Below are 15,174 nucleotides of genomic sequence, written 5' to 3'. Positions count from 1 at the left end.
CACTGTAGATCAAGACAACAACTTCTACTGATAAGTTGAAGTATTCTCATTACTTGATTACTGGATAATGTGAGGATATTAGAAGGAGAAGTTACAGGTTAATCACTTCTGGGAGTTAAAGGGTTACAGAACTTGTTCAACTCTACTTGTCACAATCACTATGTAACCTATGTTTCTCAAGCAATCATGCCCTTTTGTTTGTGTTTGTTTATTTTTTTAATTTTTTTATAGGTGCTCTTGTTGCCACTGGTGATGTTGTTACACAACAGTTTGTTGAGCAGAAAGGGGTAACTCACGATTTTGCCAGGACAGCCCGTATGGGTGTAGTTGGTTTAATTATTGGCCCTGTGTTGAGAACATGGTACCTGACGTTGGACAGACTTGTTCCTGGAGTAGCAAAGACTGCTGGCCTCAAAAAGATGCTTCTTGATCAGACCCTCTTTGCTCCATGGATGATTTGTTTCTTCTTTGGTGTTACAGAGACTTTAGCTCGGAAAAGACCTTCTGAAATTAAAGAAATGCTTCAGGAACGCTATATAGAGACAATGATTACCAATTACAAAATATGGCCTCTAGCACAGGTGATTAACTTTACGTTTGTTCCAATTCAGCATCGTGTGGGGTTTGTTCAGTTGGTAGCAATATTTTGGAATGCGTATTTGTCTTGGATGGCCAACAAGCCAATCCAAGAGGCCACCTTGGAAGGTGTGAAATAGATTTTCTCTCTGCTGAATAAGTTATTTACACAAAGAAACTTACCAGTACAATATAAACTAAAATATGCACAAAAAGCAAAGGTATTTGAAAACAATACTGTTGTTTTTAATCATATTTTCTCAATATTCATGTTGCTCTCATTTACATAAAAAGAGAAGATGTTGACACTTATTTCACAGTTGGTGTTGGAGTTTTTGTGTCTGTGATGTAAGGGGGGGAGTGGGTTTGGATAGAGTGAAGGAGTCTGAAGGATTAGAGGCCTTGACAATTAAGGAACTTAATCACATCTAATTTACGTAAACTTTCTGGTTTGGGTGATCAAAAAAGGATAGCAACCATCACAGTTTTAATAATGAGTAACTTTTATCAAATATCAAATGAGATTATCACAGCAGTTACAAACTTTTAGCTAGGGAAACAGAATAAGGAAAAGAAGCTAATTTGCCATCTAAAGCTCAGTTGCAAACCAGACATACTTTTAAACAAATGTAAAGGAAGTGAACACACAGAATTGTGTACTAAAAATTTTCACCTGTATAGGACACTAAAATCTCTCCTGACATTACTATTTCTCCTTACTGTCTGTCATACTTTTCATATGTTGTGAGTTTGGAGAATTTGGTATCGGATCAACTGATAATCCTGTTGTTGATAGTTTTTTCTATTTTCATCGTGTGTTTGCATGACATTGGATTGATATTGCAAGGAGAAATTCTGTTATGTTTGTGATTTAGAGGGTTGAAGGGGAAGTATGCTCCAGAAACTATTTATTTATATGTATGTCCTATGTTTTGTCACCCAACAACTGAAGGCATACATAAATGTCCTCAAATAAAAAACATAGAGAACCTGGTTGTTGGTGATGGCTTGAATAAATTTGGGTGCTTGTTGAAAAAAAATTCAAAATGGCTGTCAGTAGGAGAGGGTGTCTGGTTGTGGTAGGAATGGGGCTAAGAGTGGAAACATTGAGAATCTAATTAGGCATGACTGATAAGATAGATAAGTAGAATTCTATTTTCTTTTTTTTTAATGCAGTACTTAATTGTGGGCACCTAATTGGATCTTTCGTTCCCAACTGGGCTCCAAAGAAAATAATTGGCCTGGGCTGCTAACTTTTAAAAACTGGAGCCCGAAGGGCTCCCAAAAAATTGTCATAGAGTTTTTTTTTTTCCAGTCACCCTTATTTTAATCAAACTGTTCACTAATGGAATTATTTTTGGGTTTGTTAGCCCAAGAACTGAACCAAATATGATGAATAATGGTAATTGAACTGAGTGGATTGCAATTTTTTTGTATAGGTAATCACATGATTTCAAGTGCAATTTGGAATAAATAAGCACGAGGTAATTTTTCAAAGACTAACAATGCATGAGCCCATAGGGCGAGTGCAATTTGTGGTCTTCTAAAAAATTTACAAATGCTTATTTATTCCAAATTGCAAGAGAAAATCATGTGATTATCTATTAATGATATACATGAAAAAAAGACGAGGTAGCTTCTCATAACTATGCAAAAGAAAAGTGCATGCATCAGGTGCAAAAAGAATTTATTCAAACCCTACAAGTGTCATGTACATTGACATTGACCTTGACATTGACGTTGACCAATCATTCTGACCAATCAGAATGTCTGGTTTGTTTCTTTCTTTGCACTGAACTAACCCTCTTCTGCACTGAATTCACTCTCTTCTGCACTGAATTAACTGAAAACTGCATTCATCTTAACCAATCAGAACTGAGATATTTTTTCATGTATATCATTAGATTTGAAATCATATGCGTGATTTCAAAATCAAACAAGCAAAAGGTGCGAGTTCAATTTGAAATCACCAGTATGATTTCAGACCAAAATTTCGTAATCCGAAGTTCAATTGCCACTTTATTAGATCCATTTTGAAATCACATTATTTAATAGCCAAATCTTACATTTACCTGTAATGTGATTGGTTAGTTTAAAAAAAACCTTCAAATCTGATTGGTTGTTTTGTTTTACTGTCCCATTTTCATTGGCTGAGGAAAAAATGTGATTTAAAGCAAAAGATAGTGCAATTTGTGATTAAATAGCACCACTGAGAGCCAATCTCATTGCAAAGATAACCAGTGATTTCAAAATGGATAAGCCATTAATTTACATAATTTGAGAGAGCAAAAAGTTAAGCCCAATAGGGGATAACCGATTGCAGAATACTGGGCCCTTGCAGTCACCTAAGGAGGCTTGGAAGGGTTTTCCACAATTCCCATTGGGTCTATAATAGTTCAAAAGATTACAAGAATGAGATAAAGAAGACTAGATGCATTATCCAAGTCAAGACTGGGTGTAACCGCTAGTGCTCTTGCAGTTCGGTATCTAGAGTCTTTTAAGCGTCAAGTTGGAACAGTAGATACATACATGTAAATCAACTATTTACATTATATTAAGAGTAGCTTTAATTTATTATCTCAAGAAACCTGAATCTTATGGTAATTAAATTATTTGGACAATTAACTTTATTCTTTCAACAGAGGTGTCCTGATTGCTCATTTGAGAGCCCCATAGCCAGCAAGCATTGCAAAAATGCTGGCTGTTTTTTTGAATTTAAAAAGAAGGAAAAGGATTGAGAGCGCCATCATAAAATGGGAAAGGTCAATGCAACCATCCAGAGAGAGCTTCTGGAGAAGAGGGTAAAACTACATTTAGCTTAGTAAGATTTTGTCTTGTTTTTGCTAAAAGAACAATGCAGTACATGGCACTACATTTACAGAAACAAGTGTTTATTTTGTACTGTTTCTTATTAATTGACTGTGAACCCCCAATATTTTTCAGGCTGATATATTGCATATCAAGTCAGGCTTTGATGTTGCAGTATTTTACCGGGCCAAACATGGAACCGGGAAATCATTTTATTACTATGGCACCCCTGGACATGGGGAAGAATTTGTAAGGAGCAATTCAGACTTTGCCCAGACAGTTAAAGACATGTATGAGGCATTCAGTGTACAGTATGGTGAGAACTTAATGATTTTTATTGGCCTATGTGAATCTTGTTAAACTTAAATCGCTTTTCATATTCAGTGATATCTGAAATTGTCATAAGAAAATAATATTATTAATGTCTTATCCAGGGTTTAAATCAGCTGATTAGACACTGATTTTTGCCAGTGATCGGTGAGTTATGGATGACTATTCAATGGGAGTCCAACCTGTCAGTCAATCATCAATTACTTAATATTTATTTCATTGATTATTCAGTGTAATAGAGCATCAAACCATAATATTTTGTATAACTGAATAGGAGCCAGTTAATATTGCAGTTGTCTACCTGACATCTGTTGTTAACAGAAAACAAAAGAGGTCCAGAGAAACAAACACTTCAAAAAATCAGTGACATTGGTGAGAAATCAATAGACCACAAAATTCTTGGGTTTTTATTGCGCATCAATTTCTCATTGTTCTCACACAATTAATTCTCATTGTTCTCACACAATTAATCACTGATTACTCATTCATCTATATTTGATCATTAATTAATTATATTGATGTCTCGTAGTGTCCAAATGCTTAATCTCTTGATTTTCATCTCAAGGTGTGTAATGCCATCTAAAGGTGGCTCAAAAAAAAAGACAGTTTTCTGTTTTTTGGAGACTTTTAGAGCTAGGTGCAATTTTTCAAGCTTGGAACTGCACATTTTGAATTGCTGCAAAATTTTTTTTTTAAGGTAACTCTCCACTGTACCTTTTGTTGAGTTTAAGTCATAATTAAGGTAGTACTGTTCTGATACATAGCAACAAACTTGACCCTCTTTTTGCCATCAATTGCATCTATCTTAAAAAGTAAGCCAGTTGCCCCATACAATGTATTTGTTTTTATAAAAATCTTTTTATTACACACACAAGAAGATACAGGGAAAATTAGAAAAAATTATGCACAGTTACGGTAAATTTTGCTGACATTTAAAAAAATAGAAATTTCAAGATTGGAAAAATACCACTCCACAGTTTTTGTTAAAATTTCACACATGCATTCTGCCTTTGTAGAAGAAGAGTACTACAAATACCCGAAGGCGAGACTGACCTAGTAGTGAAAGGAACAAGGAAAACTCGAAGAGTACTTTTTTCATGCTGTTTTTTATCTATTGATAGCCGGCACAATCGATCACAACATCAACTGACATCAACTGCAATTTTTATTTATATTCCAGCAAAGCAGTTTAAAAGGATTTTTTTTTTCATTTGGAATTGCCTGAAGAATGGCTGTTTTCGAAGATAAAAAACAAGTGATATGCCAAACACCTCATTGAACTAGGTGGAAACATAGACTTCGTTCCACCATGTTTGTTGTGAGCTTTGCAAACTTGAACTCTTGGGGACTTTCTCAGGACTCCTCTGGTGACCATGATGCTTAGCGCTAAATTGCATGCTAGAGCCCAGACTTCTCACTGAAATATTACTTTTTTCAGCCACCTTAACTTTGCTATGACGCAGTAAACTAATGTTATTTATGTAAACTAATGTTATTTATGTTATGTAAACTAGTCCTCATTTTGTTTGTTTCATGTATTCTTTTCTGATGTCTTTAATATTTAGGTCTTCCTCCTACCACAGCCAGTCCTCAGGATCCTCAACCATCTTCCAACTGCCCTTCTGCTGAAGGTGCTTATGCCATGATTACTTTGTTATCACACAATTTACTAGTATATTTTTGGTGTTTATTATTTTTTAATAACCATTGTCTGTTCTGCACCTACCAGCAATTGATCTTGAACGTCAACAACCCACCAACTGTCCATCTTCTCAAGGTGCTTAAAACCATGATGTTTAGTTGTTATTCTACCATCAAATAATATTTTTGGTAGCATACTCCTCATTATTGCTTCCTTATGTATTCTCTGATTTCTTAAAATTGTATTTAGTCTCTGCATCCACCACAGCAAGCATTGCTCCCCACAACCCACCAACTGCCCATCCTCTCAAGGTACTTAAAACCATGTTTACTTTGTTATTATACCATCAAATAATGTTTTTTTGTATCCTACTTCTCATTAATGTTACCTCATGTAAATTGTTTTCTCATCTTTTTGTTATTTAGTCCCTGCATCCACCATAGCAACTCATGCTCACTCTCCACAATCCACCAACTGCCCATCCTCTCAAGGTACTTAAAACCATGTTTACTTTGTTATTATGCCATCAAATAATGTTTTTTTGTATCCTACTTCTCATTAATTTTACCTCTTGTAAACTGTTTTCTCATATTTTTGTTATTTAGTCCCTGCATCCACCATAGCAACTCATGCTCACTCTCCACAATCCACCAACTGCCCCTCCTCTCAAGGTACTTAAAACCATGTTTACTTTGTTATTATACCATCAAATAATGTTTTTTTGTATCCTACTTCTCATTAATGTTACCTCATGTAAATTGTTTTCTCATATTTTTGTTATTTAGTCCCTGCATCCACCATAGCAACTCATGCTCACTCTCTACAATCCACCAACTATCCATCTTCTCAAGGTGCTTGAAACCATGTTTACTTTATTATTACACAATCAAATAATGTTTTTCTGTATCATACTCATCTTTAATGTTTCATCATGTGTTATTTTCTCATATTTTTGTTGTTTAGTCCCTGCATCTGCTACAGCAAGTCCTGCTGACTCCCCACAAACCAACAACTATCCATCTTCTCAAGGTGCTTAAGCCATGTTTACATTGTTGTTATACCATCAAATAAATTTTTTTTGGTATCATTATTTTCTGTATTATTGTTTTCTGATATATTCTGATGGTCTGATTTCTTTCATATATAGTTTTGGCACCTGCCATAGCAAGCCATCCTGACTCTCCACCAACTCTCCAATCCACCAACTGTCCTTCATCTCAAGGTGCTTAATAAAATCTTTACTTAATATTTCAGATCTGTTTTTCCTCACTATTGTCTACTCAATCCATGCATTCTTCTCTGGTGTACCTACCATAGCCAGCCACCCTGATGCTCAGTTGCCTGTCAACTGCACTCCATCTCAAGATGCGTAACTACCATGTTTGCCTTGTTATCATGTGGTCCAACAATATATATTTTTTGTATTTCTCATTGTTCTTTCTTGTGAAGATCTCCTCATTGAAGTCATTAAATTGTGACCTCCTCCTATCAAAGACATGGTTGACTGCCCCCACAAGTTTTTTGTTTCTTTTTTGGGATGCAAATGGAATGCAAGACTTGTTTCATAGGAAGCTATGCAATAAGAGCTACTAAATAAGCTATAGTTTAGGGGTACACCTATTATTAATAGTAGAATTTTTGACATTTTTTAAGTCGTTTATTTTTGCATTTTAAAGTAATTTCTCTCAAAATGTCCACCTTCTTCATAGCTGCTGATGTCAGTTCTTAAATAAGCTGATCACTGTCTTTTAAATGGTATATTGTACACAGGCAGAGTGTCTCTATTTGCCGATTTAGGGAAATCTTCCGTTTGCCTTGGGGGTAAGGGGTAAGTAGCTAATCTCATTAGCAAATAGGTAATTATACGTCTACAAATAATTCGTTTGAATAATTTTATAAATTCTAGTATTAAGGGGTTACTCTATGTGAGAAATGGGGGGAAGTACAAACTATTGTGGCAATTAGAGAAGCTCTAGCATGAGTTAATATTCTTAAAAAAGACGGTGGGTCATGACAGTACTTTATTTCTCTCCATCTCTGCGGAGGAGCAGTTGTTTCAGTTGGCTTCACGCTTCATGCTTATACTTTGTTGACTTCAAGCCTATTCTCCAACGACTCTGCTTCCTGACTTTCTGTCACAGCATGGTAATGGGAAACTTTTACACATTCCCATCATTTCTTATCATGTCTTTACAGGAATTGATGTAGTTCTCTACAGTGTGGAGGGGCAAGCGGTTGCCGTAGGTTACATGGAGTGTGACCGTCAGTTTCTTCATGGCAAGTGTATACCATCCGGGTATCAGGTGGTCCGTTTAACATGGGTGAAGTCGTCTGATATTCCTGCTCCACTTGTGCTAGGAGATCCTGATGAGAATTTCTTCTTGTCATCTGGACAGTTTTTTTCCCTTCCTATAGCCAGTTTAAAACTTGTAAAACTAGTGAGATAATTAATAATCTTCTCTTAAAAAGAAAAAATACAACGTGGCAGCTGTTGGCCTTAGTCTGAGAATGTTTTGAAGAGAATATGAAAGTAATCTATTAACGTTCATGTTTTGCTCATGTTCACATTAACTTGATCGACTTTTAGCCTCTTCAAGAAGCAGAATCAGAAGATAGGGGTGCGCTTATTGCTCATTCTTTAAAATTAATTAATTGACACAACAATAAAGAATTTTCTGTTAAGCTTTTGTTTTGCAAACACAGGAAAACTTGGTGTGCAAGAACAGTTGTAAATATCGTGTCCACAACTTCTGTACATGTCGTAGATCCATTAGATTGAAATGTCGTTTTTTCATTCGAATTATTTACCAGTAGGATAGTCTTTCAAACCACGTTAGAGTAGCTGATGATAGAGCTATTTTTTTTAAAGTAATGTTAGAACTTTTCTTGGAACATAATTTGATTTGTAAGTTTCTCTAGAGTTTTGCCTTTTCGATTCTTTTTTCTTTCTCTTATACTTGTTATAACTTACGTTTTCACTCATGGCCGTTTCCTTAGTACGGCGCCGCGGTGCTTTTGGCCCACCATCCCTTGGTCTGTAATTTTAAGTTTATCTGGAGTACGATTAATAAACATCGTAACACCGGTATCAGACCAGTTAGTTTTTGTGCAAGCCAATTGGACGAAGCTCATGAAGAGGTCAAATATCAGACGGCGGCTATCTCACAGTATAACGCAAACGACTCTTTTTGCGTGTGCACATCATGAACAAAAACAACATAACGTGGTACGAAATTGGACGACGGGTATCAGGCATTAGTATCACCCAACTAGTGGACTAATGCAAATTCTGCATTTTGATTGGTTACGCTACTAGGGGACTTTTAGTAATAGTAATCGAGTAGCGAAATTCGCCGGTTTCTCTTTCGTTTTTTTCCCCAAATAAACATTTATTCAACTTGCATTTACTAACTTTATTATTACCTTTTCTGTTAGACTAGTTGGGTGATACTAAAACAATTAGACCCTTCGCCCTCAAGGGCCACGGGTAAATAAGTTAAGGAGCCTCGAAAGGTTTTTCGTCGCTATAGTGTTTGAGAAACAATGGAAGATTACAGAGAAGGATGTTTAATGGTGTGCGCAAACTATCTGTCTCCTTGCAACTCTATAGGCGGATTCATGCTGACGTCATTGTTTACATTTTTGCTCATTTGCATACGGCTTTGCGTAAAGAAGGAAGCATGTTAGATACAAATTGACTTCAGGCAGCTAAAGAGCTAGAAAACCTTAGTACATGGTGAAATTTTTAGCTCTTTGGGTGTAATATTCAAGGAGAAATAGTCCATCAAAAACTGCAAAATTTCTGGGAGGCAAAAGCGCTAATGAGCTCATTCTATGTAAAATTTTGAGTTTTTAAACCCGTGTTGCAAAAAAAGTATTCAATGCATCAGGCTCGTATTCATTGGCCGAGTTAACTGTACTTTGACCTTTCGATATTCAGAACTGATTTATTTTTTGCTCCATCAGAAACTGAATTGCTTATGCTAATGAGGCAAATATTGTAAGCAAGAGGGTCTCAATGGGGTGCAGGCTTTTACGGTTATCGGCTAAAATTTTGGCTCTTTTACGGCTATCGGTTAATTTTTTACAGTTACGGTTAACAAAAAAGTTAAAAATTAATTTCTTTGGTTCCAAAAGGTTAAATATTAATAAACCTGTGTTTTTTTAATCTTTAAAGCAAAATAAAGGTGTTATGATCATCTCAGGCTTAAATGAGTTATTCTTTTGAAAAAATTTAACATTTGATAAATCATACCACTTCTAATATTATTTTACGCATAGAATTGTGAACTACGAGAAAGGATTCAATACAAGGCCATACACAGCTTAACTTACGTCATGCATTCTTACATTTACTTGTAGGAGTGGTGACCTGTTTGTCCTTATATGGTGTTATATGCATGTTAAATTGTCTCAAAATATAGCCATGCTTGACGCCTCAAAATCCTTCAATGTACAGTCTAGCTTGTCTCGGGTACCCTTTTTTGCCCAGACATCAAACCGTGTCCACACCTTGACTTGCCTTCCGGACCTTGTTACTACTGGCTTACTGATGATAAGATCCTCTGAGTCACTATCCGTATCAACATCGCTAATTTCAGAATCGCTTTCGTACTCCTCCGCCTGGTTGAAATCAGCAGCACACGCGAGCTTCACTTGCGGAATGTTGGAATCGCTTATGAAACTTAAGGACACATCGGAGACTGGAAGGTTGACCTCAGAGGAGGCAGGAAGGGTTCTGTTGTCTTGGTCATCGGGAAATCGTACCTTTGGAGTAACATCCGGCGTTGGCTTGGCGCACGCTGCCAGGGGCAAGGCTCCTGCCTTGTCTTTCGTCGTTTCACTCCTCACAGTTCTTTGCCGCACTGGACGGTAATTCTCAAACCATTCCTTCATTACTTCTTTATCCTTTTTCGATAGCCCCACAGAAAGAAGTGGAGTCATAAACTGCACGTCCTTGAATGACATTTCCGTTTGGGGCACTGTGTAGTAGGAAGATGGATGAGTATAGTATTTAGTCCCCCATTTAGTTATTCGCTTTAAAGATTCCTTCGATACTCGTACCAAAGTCCATCGCATATTGAAGGGTACTAAATGTCTCATGTTTAAAATGCGATAGCGCATGTAGGTTCTCTACTTGAGTTGTTAGTAAAGTTTGCCAGTCAATGCTATCGATCTTTGTACTCTGGGCTGATATTTGTGATATTTCTTATGAGGTTGTTTACACCATTCAACAAGAGCTCGACAGAATCTTGCGTCTTTTTAGACACAGTTCCCTGAGGACCATTCGTTGATGAACCTTCTTTGAGGTGATTTGTTTCTTTTACATTTCTTACCGTAGATTTGATGTAGTCGTTCACCTTCTCAACATTCTTACTTACCTCCTCTGGCGTAATTGTGTGAGAAGTACTACCTTTACAACCTATGCCAAAGTCATATAAAATGACCAGGTGACTTAAAAAGTTCGTTGTCTCCGACAAACCAGTAATCAGCTTGATTTTCCCTGCTGCCGCATCCGTTGTGAAAAGCGTATCTGCAACACTACATATTCCATGCACTTGGACAAAGCTGCAATTTTTCTCAGTTCCGTCCGGTTCTCCTTCACGTCCATCTCCGGCAAGAGTATCAACTTTTTTGGTCAACGGATTGTAACGCTTGACTTGACGAGCCTCAATGTCTATGAAGACTAGTGTGGCATTAAATTTTGCTACTTTCTTGATCTTCTTGCAACTTTTTGTCATGTTCTCAAGAATAGTCATGACCTCGCCGGTTTCCATGCTAAAACAATAAAGGCCACCGTTACATTGGCCGCTTTTTGCCGCTGTGAAGTAAACATGTGGAGAATTAGAGACTGTCATGGATTCCAGGCGATAAGCACCCTCTGGATATCTTACGAGTTTCCTCGATTTGCCTTTTATGGTGACTCCATCTCTTTCTAGCTGAATCTGATAGATAGCTCGGTGACCATCATCAGCGCACAGTAGTATGTCATGACTAACCACACACAAAGCTGCAGGCTTTGAAAGCAGCACATTAGTTTGCAAAAAAAATTTCGTCAGCTTGGCTTCTAGCCGGTCTAAGTGCTGAGAAAGGCGCTTGCGTAAGGTTGGAACGGTTCCATCCAGGGAGAGGTTATAGTTTCCCAGTATTCTCTCCAGATCAGCACGTGAACGTAGAGAGTTGGGGTCTAGTCTAACGTTCCCAAAGACCTGAAATTTTCAAATAAATGTTTGCATAGTAGTCTGTAATCATTTAGGTTGACGTAGCCTTATATAATTAAGAGGGTCTCAATGAATTACTATGATTTCTTTTTGTACACTTTAGAAAGTGTAGGGTAGATGGATAGTGAAACATATCAGCTTAAATTCAGCTAACAGGCTGTAATGCTTAGCTATTTACAATTGGAAAATAGAAAACTGTTAATCCTAAAAAATATAACTTATTTAGTCATAACTCTCATGGTCGCTATAATTATTTAAAAATGAAAAATGATAATTTGTTTTTAATGACTTCATTACCTGCATTAAGGTCATTTAGTTCGCTCAGTTGTCTGGCAGTTCATGCAACTCCTTCGTTATCTTCTTTGAGTTTTTTTGCAAGCTGTTTGTCTTCTTTTGCATTTTGGCGCGATTTCCTCTTCTTTGGCGCAACTGGTTCGTTTTTCGCGTTGCTTTTTTCGCTAACCTCTTCGCTTTTTATTAACACGATAGGCTCTTTTCTCCACTGAAGAACAGACTGTACAGCGTGAACTGAAAAAGGACGCGCAAATAAATTGAAAACTTGAACATTTCCGTGACTCACCCGTTCGATAAAAACTAACAACAGCTTTCAATACCGACATCGTTCAACTCACATGCACACTGGGTGAAGAAATTGGAGATTTTAAAACAAAAAGCTGTCAACGTGTCCTACAAAACGCAGGCCAAGTGAGGTCAAGGGAGACTACCGGTGGTCCTTGAAACGAGCTTGGCCTATAAACGTATGAACCACATGTGCGACATGTACGGAGTTAAAGTCAGCAAAATAAGAAATGAAACAGGTCATAAGTAAGTTTAGCACCTTCCTTAAAATTAAGAAATTTAGGAAACAATTTTTTTTTACGGTTACCTCTTTTGACCCTATTTACGGCTAACGGTTAAAATTTTTCAATTTTTACGGCTATCGACTAAATTTTTGGCCATTTTACGCCTATCGGTTAACCCCATTAAGACCCTCAAACAAGGATTCCCCTATTGCTGAGCTCTACTTTGAGGGTACTTATGACGTCATATCAGCTACCATGGCAACATACAAGGTCGACGAAAACGACCACTAAATTTCAGTTTTTGTAAATCATCTGAAAAACTGATTCATTGACCCTAAATTCTTTAACTTTTCGCACAGTATGGAAAGAGATTATCTGGTAGAATTAAGTATATTTAAAGACAGTGCGATTTTCTGTAAGTATGGCTGTAAGTATGATTTTCTGTAAGTTTTCTGTAAGTATGGTTGTAAGTATGATTTTCTGTAAGTTTTCTGTAGTATGGCTTGCAGAAAATTCTACTAGATAATTTTTCCTGAATCTGCTATATTTGAAGTGCCATCGTGAATGTTGCGTGCTTGCAAAAAATCAAGATAGGTTACTCTGGAAAATTTTGATCTCGAAACAAATGTTTTCCGCAGACTTTATTTCCGGTTCGCGCGATTTTAAGCAGCATTTAATTAACTTCCAGTGTGCTTATTTTGAGGGTGTGAACCCCGTTCAACCTGATATCCGGCGCTTGATTTTATAGAGTGCAAGACAAACTATCAAAGTCACCTTTTCAGCTCTACCTTTTTCATCAAATAATGATTAAAAAGAACGTCAGAAACACGTATTAGGACACGCCGAGATTAAAGGCTCGCGCACCTTTCGTCTGCATTTTTGTAAAACCAACATTTTTACTGAATATTCTCATCTGACGCCCGTGTTTAGCTAACCAGAGAGTTGCTTAAATGCCTATCTTCCTCCCAATCACATCGTCTATTGAAACCCCATGTAGAATTTCCAAAGTCCACGATATGGGCCATTAACGTGAAATCATTCCAGAGAGAATGCAAGCTAGTGCCCAGTATTGCACCTCAATCGTATGTTGTCCTTTTAACCCGCTTATCTAAACTCGTGCGAAAACGTCCGTAGTGTGGGTCATTTCCCGTGTACATTTTCTTAGCATATCAAACCTCATTCCTATACATACACTCAAATTCAATTTCTCTTTGCCTCAAGCAAACAACTCCGCAGTTTGGGTCATTTGGCCTGCAATCATTAGAGACGTTCGGCCTTCTGGTTGAATATTGCACCTCCATAGCATACATCCATGCATATCCAGTTTTTAACATTTTTGCAAAGAATTCCGCACTTTGGGTCTTATGCCGTAAAATCATTGGAGACTGGCGGCATTCTGGCCGTGGTTGCATATTGGACCTAATTGGCATACATCCATTAAGATCGACTTTTTAGACTGGAGCGAAAAAGTCTGCACGTTGGGTCATCTGCCGTGAAATCGCTGGAGATAGATGGCATTCTGGTGGAATATTGGACATCGATCGATCGATCTATCTCCAGCTAGTGATCTCATGGCAGATGATCCAAAGTGCTGACGTTTTCGTAGAAGTCCTTAAAAGCGGTTTATATTATATGGATGTATGCGATCTATGTCCAATATTCTACCAGAATGCCATCTCTCTCCAATGATCTCAAGGCAGATGACCCATAGTGCGGACTTCAGAAGTCCTTAAAAGCGGATTACAGGGATGTATGCCGCATACATCCATAGAAACCGCTTTTAAGGACTTTTACAAGAAAAGTCCATATATATATATATAGAATATATATATATATATATATATTCTGCATACGAGAGAAACCCTGACCCTATACACCCCCCAAGTAATCATACTTAAATAGAATAAATGTTTGAAAAGAAGATTTGCCCTGAGCGGGATTTTAACCCACGTCCCCCTGTTACTAGTCAGGTGTGATGACCACTACCCTATCAGGACAACCATGCTGGCAACACGGCAATCGATGTGATTTACGTGATCGGAGAAGTGGTCTCCCGGGAAACTTAATTTTCAAGGTGACAGGGTAAGGGAAGCCTATAACCCCATATGAAACCCAACCAAGAATCTATTAAAGATACACGACCGAAGTCAACTTAACGGATGACAAAGGAGGATCCAATTAGGGATACAGGCTAATTTCAATGAAATAAATTCTGTATACGAGAGAAACCCTGACCCTGTACACCCCAAGTAATCATACTTAAATAGAATAAATGTTTGAAAAGAAAATTTGCCATATAAAGTGTAGAACGTAGATATTCGTAAAACAGTGCTCAATACATTAATGTAGAGCGAAGTATATTTTTTTGGAGGAACGAAATAAATAAACTACGCTTTCATCCCGACAAGCCTGTTTCGTGGTTGCCCACTCATCAAGGCAACCGCGAAACAGGCTTGTTGGGATGAAAGCGTAGTTTATTTGTTTCTTTCCTCCACAAGCATATATATATATATATATATGCTTTATATATATATATATAATGAGCTACAAAACGCAGTTTTGCAATTATATGCAATTATATATAATAAACATATATAATAATATATAATATAATATAATATAATATAATATAATATAATATATAATAAACGCAATTATATATAATAATATATATATAATGAGCTCTCAAGATACAAGAAGAGAAGCCCGCTTTAATTAACCACCAATGCGTTGTTTACACTTTTAAATGTGATTCGTGCGATGCGGATTATATCGGTTATACCACACGCCATCT

At 37.0% G+C, this 15,174-nt stretch overlaps 1 protein-coding gene and 1 pseudogene across 7 annotated transcripts in view; one reads left to right on the top strand and one right to left on the bottom strand.

Annotated features, from left to right (window-relative positions):
• The window catches only part of LOC148738207 (uncharacterized), a 214,876-nt gene that overhangs the window by 7,285 nt on the left and 192,417 nt on the right, over positions 1-15,174 (top strand). For 3 of the 7 annotated variants that reach the window (XM_088750204.1, XM_088750202.1, XM_088750203.1), the window contains exons 2-6: positions 232-581; positions 3,520-3,700; positions 5,280-5,345; positions 5,444-5,491; positions 5,782-5,847. In XM_088750204.1, coding sequence (XP_088606330.1) covers positions 232-581; positions 3,520-3,700; positions 5,280-5,345; positions 5,444-5,491; positions 5,782-5,847 — 711 coding nt within the window. Of the gene's footprint in view, positions 1-231; positions 582-3,218; positions 3,378-3,519; positions 3,701-5,279; positions 5,346-5,443; positions 5,492-5,781; positions 5,848-5,961; positions 6,028-6,141; positions 6,208-6,319; positions 6,386-15,174 lie in introns of those variants that run through there. The other 4 variants (XM_088750205.1, XM_088750201.1, XM_088750199.1 and 1 more) reach the window with 4 other exon arrangements.
• On the bottom strand, positions 9,371-11,571 carry LOC148738225 (uncharacterized; annotated as a pseudogene).

This window comes from Stylophora pistillata, chromosome 2 (genome assembly GCF_964205215.1).
Source record: "Stylophora pistillata chromosome 2, jaStyPist1.2, whole genome shotgun sequence".
Lineage (NCBI taxonomy): Eukaryota > Metazoa > Cnidaria > Anthozoa > Scleractinia > Pocilloporidae > Stylophora > Stylophora pistillata.
Note: the sequence above shows the minus strand (reverse complement) of the source record. Positions and strands in the feature narration are given on the sequence as shown.